Here is an 11312-nt window from a genome sequence, read left to right on the forward strand (position 1 = left end):
AGTATTGTACTTTTATCCCTTTCAGGTCAAATCTAAACTCATTTGATGATTATTCTCTTTGTGTCAAAAGAAAAGCAAATGTGAACTAATATTTGAAACGTCCCACTCCTCCAAAAGCTAAAAAAAAAAAAAAAAAGTCTATAAAAAGTAGTACTTGGCCGAACACGTGACAACCCTTCAATCAAACTGCTTAAGATAAGAGTTGGGAAAAAAAGAATAGCTGCAAAAAAAGTCACAATGAAAATCGTTTTTATTGCAAAAAAAATGTGTGCGACAACAGAAACAGACCAATAATATGTGACGTATAAACAATCCAATAATATGTGACGTATATAAGCTTCCTGGTCTGTCATTGGCTGTTTTTTCACCAATTGCTGATGCATCAGTTCAGGGTGTCGGCAGATATTTTATTGTATATTTGTCTGGATAGGAAGGAGGCCAGATGGCTGAGAATAAGCCAAACATCTATTTGCATCTACAAAAATAGTAGCACTTTTGAGGTTGTTTGTTCAATGTAAAGTGCTTTTACAAATACAATCTATTATTATTGTTATTATTATTATTATTAGTTGTATGGCATACAGACTGGAATGCAACATAAACTAAACTACTCCAACACTTCCTCCAATAACGTGGTCTGGTTCCAACTCTGCCGCTGCTCTCTGCATCCCAAACAATTGCATGTTTATTTTTTATCCTGTGTGTGTTCTGGTGTGTTTGGTCAAAGTGCTTTTTTTGGAAAAGCTTTTATCACAGACTGAACAATTAAACGGTTTCTCTCCCGTGTGTATTTTCATGTGTTCAGTCAAATTGGCTTTTTGTAAAAAGCCTTTGCCGCAATCTGAACACTTAAATGGTTTTTCTCCTTTGTGTATTTTCGTGTGTTCAGTCAAATTTCCCTTTTGCGAGAAGCTTTTACCGCAATCTGTACAATTAAATGGTTTTTCTCCTGTGTGTGTTTTCATATGTTTAGTCAAATTGCTCTTCAGGGAGAAAGTTTTACCACAAACTGAACAATTAAAGGTTTTTTCTCCTGTGTGTGTTCTGCTGTGGTGGGTCAAATTGCTCTTTTGAGAAAAACCTTTACCACAAACTGAACATTTAAACGGCTTTTCTCCTGTATGTGTTCTTCTATGTTCGGTCAAAACTTTCTTACGAGAAAACCTTTTCCCACAAGCCGAACAAATAAATATTTTTTCTCCTGTGTGTGTTGTCATGTGTTCAGATAAATGGTTCTTTTGAGAAAAGCTTTTGGCACAAACTGAACAATTAAATGGTTTTTCTCCTGTGTGCGTTCTTATGTGCACATACAAATTGCTCTTTTTAGAAAAACTTTTAGCACAAACAGAGCAGCTGAAACTAATTTCACCTCTTATCTTTTTAGAGCATTTAGAGTGTTTGTTGTCAGTGTGAGTCCTCATATCACCTTCACAGTCTTTATCGCTGCTCAAAGTTACTTCAACGTCGTCTTCAGTCTCACTATCTGATAGTGGCGCTATTACGTCGCCTGGTTGTGGTTTCTCTTTAGCATTGTCCATCTTCACAGAGACAACAGTTAGTGGCATCTTGGTGAGACCAGCTTCCTGTGGTCCTAGAAGACCCTCTCCCTCCTGAGTGATCCGGAGTTTCTCCGGTTCTTCTTTTTTAATGTGGAGGGGCCAAGGACGCTCTTGCTTCAAAGCAGAGCACTCACCCTGTGGCCGAGATGGAAGTTCTTCTAAATGACCAATCAGTGGTTTCTCTTCATCATCTTCAGTCTTCACAGAGACAACAGTCAGGGGCAACTTGGTGGGATCAGCTTCCTCCGGCCCTAGAAGACACTCTCCTTCCCGAGTGATCCAGAGTTTCTCCGCTTCCTCTTTAAAGTGAGGGGGCTGTGTATCATCTTCTTCCTCTTTAATATGTGGGGGCTGTAGATCCTCCTCCTTTAAAATGAAGCTCACCAATTGCGGCTGAAGGGGAAGTTCTTCTGGATGACCAATCAGTTGTTGGACGTCTGCGAGACACAAACAACACAATTAAACTGTAGCTCATAGATGATCCATGAGAAGTTTCTCCTTGAACTCACAAGTCTATCCACTTTCTTCTATTTACTGTTTGTGTGTGTGTAGTGTTTCATGGCCATTCGCCCTAGGGCCCTATTCTCTCATGTGGTTAAATGGTCTGTTTGCAATATTTACTGTACACAGATGGCTAGAGGGCGCTAACATTCCAATGTATTTTACACAGTATCTCCCGCTCTCTTACAGCTTCTTGGACGTAATTACTTTAGCTGCGGGTGTTGTTAGCTAATAATAGCTCTAGCGACTATCCAGTAATGCTGTTTAGTAGCTTCTGGTGTGGGGGATCCATCCATAACGCGCTTAAAGTAAATGTCCAACAGAATGATGCGTTTGGGATATGGTCCCATGTATTATACGGAGATGAACCATGTTCCGTGCCTCTATTGTGAAGGCGGCCAATTGGAGCTGTGGCGGCAAGGTGGTTGGAGCTTGTCGTGGTGGTATTCCCAGAACTGAGGAATGCCGTCAAGCTGAAGAAGGAGTCCTTTTGGCTTATGGGACATGCGGTGTGCAGCTTCGGATGTCGCAGAGGCAAAAACTCAGACATGGGAGGAGTTTGGGGAAGCCATGGTAAATGACTTCCGGACGGCTTCGAAGCGATTCTGGACCACCATCCTCCGCCTCAGGAGGGGGAAGCAGTGTAAAGTCAACACCACCGTCTATAATGGGAATGGTGTGCTGTTGACCTCGACCGGGGATGTTGCGGATCGGTGGAGGGGATACTTTGAAGACCTCCTCAATCCCAGCTACACGTCTTCCTATGAGGAAGCGGTGCTTGGGGAATCTGGGGAGGACTCTCCTATTTCTCTTCAGCATCTTCAGTCTTCACAGAGACAACAGTCAGTGGCAACTAGGGATGATGCTCGAAACCGGTTTTCCCGGTCGTTCGATAAGAAAAGAACAGAGTCCTCGGACTCAAATCCCTTTTTGAGAACCGGTACCCGTTATCGAGACCACTACAGTAAAGAAAAAGAGTTGGTTCTTTATTCGAATCCCTGGGAACGAATCCCGTCCCGACAAGAAATGCCCGGTGGGACATCACAAGAAATGACGTCACATAGCTCAGTCATTAGGCGCAGATTGGGAAAGCAGGAAAAAAAATGGACCAGAAAAAGCGCTCCAAGGCATGGCTTCATTTCACCAAAAAAAACGAGGAAGCGGCAATATGCAAATATTGCCAGGCTTCGCTCTCGTGTAAGAGGGGGAAGCACAACAAGCGTGTCGTGTCTTCGACACGTGTTGAAGCAGCGACAGAGACGACGAAGAACGCCCCTCTTCTTCTGCCAGCTGCCCCAGTCCCAGCTACAGTGGCGGTGACGCCGGTGAGTAACTAACGTTAACTGTTGCCGGTTAATTTCCATATCTGCTCACTTGTAGTAACGTTACCTCTTATGTCAACCAGGACTGCAGTAATGTTAGCTAGACTAATGTTACCTAAGCATAGTCAGCAGCTAACGGTAACGTTAACGTGAGCCTTTTTGTATGTGTCTGATAACGTTAACGTTATCTTGTAGCCTACATCACGACAGAGTTTGCAAGTCTGTCTAATAAACTTGTGCTTTCTTTATTTCTTTAGTTTATTTGGAACATGAACACACTTACAGTATAATACATCACAGTTTCATATCATTTCACTTTACAGGAGTAGGAAGAAGTAAAGCTTATTTAATTCTACCCCTTTCCCACTTCATAGCGTCTACAAATATATACATCATTTACTGACCTTTTTATAATAAAATATCTGTGAATTAGTATATACAACAGTTTTGTAATATGTAATTAATTAATTCAGTCATTATTAACATACTGAGATGATGAATATCTTATTTTCAATAAGGTTGGAAGTATTTCTCATAATTCCTCTTCTTTGTACTTTGTAAGCACTATTCATTTGAACAACCTCTTAAAGTGGATCATATCAGTGCAATAATTAACTTCTTTACTTCATCCATTCCATCATTTAATTCCACATCATTTTAGCTGTTTGCAATTTTACCAAATCATCAAACTTTAATATTTTTGACTCAATAAATAAAGTGTTTGTATGTTCTCTATATCCAACATTATGTATCAGTCTAATTGATCTTTTTTGTAACACGGTTAACGAATGTAGCGCACATTTGTAGTTATTTCCCCACATTTCTGCACAATAACTCAGATATGGTAATACTATAGTAGCGAGCAGTAGAGAATGTGAAGTGATTTGTTAAACCAAATATTGTGTGTTTTTTTTCCATATACACATACTTGCCAACCCTCCCGGTTTTACCGGGAGACTCCCGGTATTCACCGCCTCTCCCGATAACCTCCCGGCAGAAATTTTCTCCCGACAAACTACCGGTATTCAGCCGGAGCTGGAGGCCACGCCCCCTCCAGCTCAATGCAGACCTGTTCTCACGTCCGCTTTCCCACAATATAAACAGCTCGCCTGCCCAATGACGTCATACCATCTACGGCTTTTAGAGAGTAGAGTGCACAACTGCGCACACAACAAGGAGACGAAGCAGAAGAACGAGGAAGTTACAGACATGGCGACGCCGTCGACGAGCAAGATGAAGAAATACGCTTGCAAGTTCCAAAACGAATGGAAACAAGAATTTCAGTTCATCCAGGACAGTTCGAAGGGGAAGGGGTATGTAATTATGTTGCCTATACACACACATATATATATATATATATATATATATATATATATATATATATATATATATATATATATATATATATATATATATATATATATATATGAAATACTTGAGTTGGTGAATTCTAGCTGTAAATATAATACTCCCCTATTAACCACGCCCCCAGCTACGCCCCCGCCCCCCAACCCTCACCTCCTGGTATCGGAGGTCTCAAGGTTGGCAAGTATGCATATACAACAACCTATCTGGACTCGATAAGAGAATCGATAAGGAATCGGTTCGATAAGAGGATTCGATAATAGGCTCAAACTCAATAATTTCTTATCAAACATCATCCCTAGTGGCAACTTGGTGAGATCAGCTTCCTCCGGCCCTCGAAGACATTCTCCTTCCCGAGTGATCGACATTCAATTTCTACTTGAGGTCCACGAAAGTGTTTTTATCTACAATAATGTCTCTTCTACAAAGGAAATCAATTTGAAGGTGTTGTTTGTGGTTTTTTTTTATTCAAATTGGTTAAAAGATTTCAGTATAAGTACTTTTAGGAACTTTTGAGCACATTTAAAAATACTGCGATAATAATGATAACCGTGATCATTTTGGTCACAATAAATAACCATGATAAGAAAATGTCATACTGTGACATCCCTTACGATAAAGTATAGTATAGGCATGGATTCCATTGAGTAGTTAGATCTTATTGCTCATATCTGCTTTTTACAGGAAGATCTAGGCCTCTTGCGTACTCAGATAGTTTGCTGCACAACAGCCATCTCGGCTTGGTTGACCACCACTGGTTTTCACTTCCGGGAAGAAGTCTGTCACTTAAAGGCCTACTGAAAGCCACTACTACCGACCACGCAGTCTGATAGTTTATATATCAATGATGAAATCTTAACATTGCAACACACGCCAATACGGCCGGGTTAACTTATAAAGTGACATTTTAAATTTCCCGCTAAACTTCCGGTTGAAAACGTCTATGTATGGTGACGTATGCGCGTGACGTCAATCGTTGAAACGGAAGTTTTCGGCCCCATTGAATCCAATACAAAAAGCTCTGTTTTCATTTCATAATTCCACAGTATTCTGGACATCTGTGTTGGTGAATCTTTTGCAATTTGTTTAATGAACAATGAAGACGGCAAAGAAGAAAGCTGTAGGTGGGATCGGTGTATTAGCGGCGGTCTACAGCACCACAACCAGGAGGACTTTGAGATGGATAGCAGACGCGCTATCCGACGCTAGCCGCCGACCGCACGGATGATCGGGTGAAGTCCTTCGTCGCTCCGTCGATCGCTGGAACGCAGGTGAGCACGGGTGTTGATGAGCAGATGAGGGCTGGCGTAGGTGGATAGCTAATGTTTTTAGCATAGCTCTGTGAGGTCCCGTAGCTAAGTTAGCTTCAATGCCGTCGTTAGCAACAGCATTGTTAAGCTTCGCCAGGCTGGAAAGCATTAACCGTGTATTTACATGTCCATGGTTTAATAGTATTGTTGATCTTCTGTCTATCCTTCCAGTCAGGGGTTTATTTATTTTGTTTATATCTGCAGTTAAGCCCGATGCTATCACGTTAGCTCCGTAGCTAAAGTGTTTCGCCGATGTATTGTCGTGGAGATAAAAGTCACTGTGAATGTCCATTTCGTGTTCTCGACTCTCATTTTCAAGAGGATATAGTATCCGAGGTGGTTTAAAATACAAATCCGTGATCCACAATAGAAAAAGGAGAAAGTGTGGAATCCAATGAGCCCTTTTACTTAAGTTACGGTCAGAACGAAAAAAGATACGTCCTGCACTGCACTCTAGTCCTTCAATCTCACGTTCCTCATCCACAAATCTTTCATCCTGGCTCAAATTAATGGGGTAATCGTCGCTTTCTCGGTCCGAATCGCTCTCGCTGCTGGTGTAGACAATGGGGAAATGTGAGGAGCCTTTCAACCTGTGACGTCACGCTACTTCCGGTACAGGCAAGGCTTTTTTTTATCAGCGAGCAAAAGTTGCAAACTTTATCGTCGATGTTCTCTACTAAATCCTTTCAGCAAAAATATGGCAATATCGCGAAATGATCAAGTATGACACATAGAATGGATCTGCTATCCCCGTTTAAATAAAAAAAAAATCATTTCAGTAGGCCTTTAATACAAGTAATACACTAAGATGTTGTGTCATTTCTGAAATGTCAAAGCTATGAGGGACAAACGGTAGAAATGGATGGATTATTGATCTGCTTGTTCATTTACTGTTCATATCTGCTTACTTTCTGTAGCATAAACAACTTTTGTACTTGGTATAGTTACAGTAGTTATTTGTATATATATATATATATATATATATATATATATATATATATATATATATATATATATATATATATATATATATATATATATATATATATATATATATATCCATCCTTATGTTTACATTCAGGGTTGCTAGCTTGCTGTTAGCGTTGATCTATTGTATCCTCCTACGGTGTGTAGTGAAGCATGTTTAGCTGCAGGGATGATATTTGTAGGAAACATAGGTTATTCGTAACCATGGAGGCGACAATTAGTGATTTAGAAGTAGTTAAAACACTGTGGAGGGACGTTAGCTGCTAGCTCGCTGTGTTTTTAAAGGCACCGCTAGCAGAGCTTCGCCGTTATCGTTTCAAAACGCTATTTTTCAGGGATTGATAATTACGTTGTTGGAAACGTCAAACCGCTCACCTTCGTCTTTGATTTTCATCTTTTTCTCCGTTGCTGATTTTCTTTCACTTTCTCTTTTACATGACGTCGCCATCGTAGCATAGCAGTAGTCGTCCATCTTCTATCACGTCTTCAATCTTCACTTCAGAAAACACTCCATCGCTCCAAACTCAACTTCCGTTTCGTGGGACAAGGAAAAGAGAAATATTTGAGGTATTTGTTACTAAATTCGCTTTTAGAAGGTAAATGTAAAACCACTCAGTCCGCCATCTTGGTCGCCTCCAAAGTCTTTTTAGAGCTGCTCGAGCTCTTTACGCATGCGCGAAACGTCAGCCACTTCCGTTTCCTATTTTAAGGCATTTTTTTTTCAAAATATATTTTCCTTTTTACAAAAAATAATAAAAAAACAGTTGTCGAAATGATCTGATAGTGATCTCGAATAGTAAAAAAAAACACATTAAAAAAAATTTAAACAACGTTGCCATCTTAGCATAGATGTAAAATTTGTCCACTAGAGGGTGTTGCGTTTTGGAGAAACTCCTTCCCTAATTTTAATTTTGTGAGATTTTTCACTGAGGTTGATATATTTTTCACTCCAAATAAGAATAAATAACGACACGTCAAAATCATTCACACATTCTACTTTTGAAACTCACTTCATCCAAATTCCTCCAGGATGTTTCTCAGAATTCTCCTTTTGTCATCTTCAAACATGATCGATTTAGCATTTATTTTGTTTCCTACTTATTATACACTTTTTTTTATTATTGTAAAGAGGTTATGTTCCGTTTTTACAATGTTTATTTTTATTTTTATAAAGACTTGGAGAAAATTGTTATGTCTACTAGGACAATTCTACGTTCACAAACCCAGAGTGCAAACCAAATGCTTTGTTTTATTTTGGTGTAAAAAAAACAAAGAACAAACAGGCTGTGAAAACATCCCACATTGTAAAACAATGACTAATTATCTGATATGGATATGCTCTGTCCTTCTATGTCTCTCTCTCTTCACCCCACTGGTGGAGACAGACGGCCGCCCCACAGAGTCTAGGTTCTGTCCAAGGTTTCTTCCCACAGGGGAATTTCTCCTCTGTTGCCAAGTTCTTGTTCATGTGGGGTTTAGCTGGTTCCTTCCTTCTTTCTCTCCTTGGAAGGCGGTTTACGGCACAGACAAGCGCTGCTTCTTTTCCCACTTCTTGTGGACGGTTGATCACCTGAGCACTAATGTGTGCTGGTGAACTTTTTTAACGTCTTCCACATGAAATTGCTTGATGTTGTTCCCAACCAATCAAAGTTGTGTAGCTGCTGGTCTTAGCATCACTCCAACTCATGAGGGAATCTGCTATCACACACAACATCTCCTGCTGGCCCCACTTTGGACTGGACTCTCACTATTATGTTAGATCCACTATGGACTGGACTCTCACTATTATGTTAGATCCACTATGGACTGGACTCTCACTATTATGTTAGATCCACTATGGACTGGACTCTCACTATTATGTTAGATCCACTATGGACTGGACTCTCACTATTATGCTAGATCCACTATGGACTGGACTCTCACACTATTATGTTAGATCCACTATGGACTGGACTCTCACTATTATGTTAGGTCCACTATGGACTGGACTCTCACTATTATGTTAGGTCCACTCTGGACTGGACTCTCACTATTATGTTAGATCCACTATGGACTGGACTCTCACTATTATGTTAGGTCCACTATGGACTGGACTCTCACTATTATGTTAGATCCACTATGGACTGGACTCTCACTATTATGTTAGGTCCACTATGGACTGGACTCTCACTATTATGTTAGGTCCACTCTGGACTGGACTCTCACTATTATGTTAGATCCACTATGGACTGGACTCTCACTATTATGTTAGATCCACTATGGACTGGACTCTCACTATTATGTTAGATCCACTATGGACTGGACTCTCAATATTATGTTAGATCCACTATGGACTGGACTCTCACTATTATGTTAGGTCCACTATGGACTGGACTCTCACTATTATGTTAGATCCACTATGGACTGGACTCTCACTATTATGTTAGATCCACTATGGACTGGACTCTCACTATTATGTTAGATCCACTATGGACTGGACTCTCACTATTATGCTAGGTCCACTATGGACTGGACTCTCACTATTATCTTAGGTCCACTATGGACTGGACTCTCACTATTATGTTAGATCCACTATGGACTGGACTCTCACTATTATGTTAGATCCACTATGGACTGGACTCTCACTATTATGTTAGCTCCACTATGGACTGGACTCTCACACTATTATGTTAGATCCACTATGGACTGGACTCTCACACTATTATGTTAGATCCACTATGGACTGGACTCTCACTATTATGCTAGATCCACTATGGACTGGACTCTCACACTATTATGTTAGGTCCACTATGGACTGGACTCTCACTATTATGTTAGGTCCACTATGGACTGGACTGTCACTATTATGTTAGGTCCACTCTGGACTGGACTCTCACTATTATGTTAGGTCCACTATGGACTGGACTCTCACTATTATGTTAGATCCACTATGAACTGGACTCTCACACTGTTATGTTAGATCCACTATGGACTGGACTCTCACTATTATGTTAGGTCCACTATGGACTGGACTCTCACACTATTATGTTAGATCCACTATGCACTATTATGTTGGATCCACTATGGACTGGACTCTCACACTATTATGTTAGATCCACTATGCACTATTATGTTAGATCCACTATGGACTGGACTCTCACTATTATGTTAGATCCACTATGGACTGGACTCTCACACTATTATGTTAGACCCACTATGGACTGGACTCTCACACTATTATGTTAGATCCACGATGGACTGGACTCTCACTATTATGTTAGATCCACTATGGACTGGACTCTCACTATTATGTTAGATCCACTATGGACTGGACTCTCACTATTATGTTAGGTCCACTATGGACTGGACTGTCACTATTATGTTAGGTCCACTCTGGACTGGACTCTCACTATTATGTTAGGTCCACTATGGACTGGACTCTCACTATTATGTTAGATCCACTATGAACTGGACTCTCACACTGTTTTGTTAGATCCACTATGGACTGGACTCTCACTATTATGTTAGGTCCACTATGGACTGGACTCTCACACTATTATGTTAGATCCACTATGCACTATTATGTTGGATCCACTATGGACTGGACTCTCACACTATTATGTTAGATCCACTATGCACTATTATGTTAGATCCACTATGGACTGGACTCTCACTATTATGTTAGATCCACTATGGACTGGACTCTCACACTATCATGTTAGACCCACTATGGACTGGACTCTCACACTATTATGTTAGATCCACGATGGACTGGACTCTCACTATTATGTTAGATCCACTGTGGACTGGACTCTCACTATTATGTTAGATCCACTATGGACTGGACTCTCACACTATTATGTTAGATCCACTATGGACTGGACTTTCACACTATTATGTTAGATCCACTATGGACTGGACTCTCACACTATTATGTTAGATCCACTATGGACTGGACTCTCACACTATTATGTTAGATCCACTATGGACTGGACTCTCACACTATTATGTTAGATCCACTATGGACTGGACTCTCACACTATTATGTTAGATCCACTATGGACTGGACTCACTATTATGTTAGATCCACTATGGACTGGACTCTCACTATTATGTTAGATCCACTATGGACCGGACTCTCACACTATTATGTTAGATCCACTATGGACTGGACTCTGACGCTATTATGTTAGATCCACTATGGACTGGACTCTCACTATTATGTTAGATCCACTATGGACTGGACTCTCACACTATTATGTTAGATCCACTATGGACTGGACTCTCAC

The 11312-nt window shown here is 40.4% G+C and overlaps 1 protein-coding gene across 1 annotated transcript; it reads right to left on the reverse strand.

The window, feature by feature from the left end:
- Nucleotides 1-292: 292 nt before the first annotated feature.
- Nucleotides 293-7701, reverse strand: LOC133632252 (gastrula zinc finger protein XlCGF57.1-like). The gene is made up of 2 exons (XM_062024588.1): nt 7420-7701; nt 293-1996 (listed from the first exon to the last, which is right to left on the reverse strand). Exons 1-2 carry the CDS (start codon nt 7514-7516, stop codon nt 693-695), a joined length of 1401 nt encoding a protein of 466 aa, XP_061880572.1. The 5' UTR covers nt 7517-7701; the 3' UTR covers nt 293-692.
- Between the last annotated feature and the right edge of the window lie 3611 nt (nt 7702-11312).

The sequence above is a fragment of the Entelurus aequoreus genome, linkage group LG17, assembly GCF_033978785.1.
Source record: "Entelurus aequoreus isolate RoL-2023_Sb linkage group LG17, RoL_Eaeq_v1.1, whole genome shotgun sequence".
NCBI lineage: Eukaryota > Metazoa > Chordata > Actinopteri > Syngnathiformes > Syngnathidae > Entelurus > Entelurus aequoreus.

Coding starts and splice junctions, on each gene's coding strand:
- LOC133632252 (XM_062024588.1), bottom strand. CDS start 7,516: ATGGACGACTACTGCTATGCTACGATGGCGACGTCATGTAAAAGAGAA. Junction 1,997..7,419: donor GATGAAAATCAAAGACGAAG/GTGAGCGGTTTG, acceptor TGTGTCTCGCAG/ACGTCCAACAACTGATTGGT.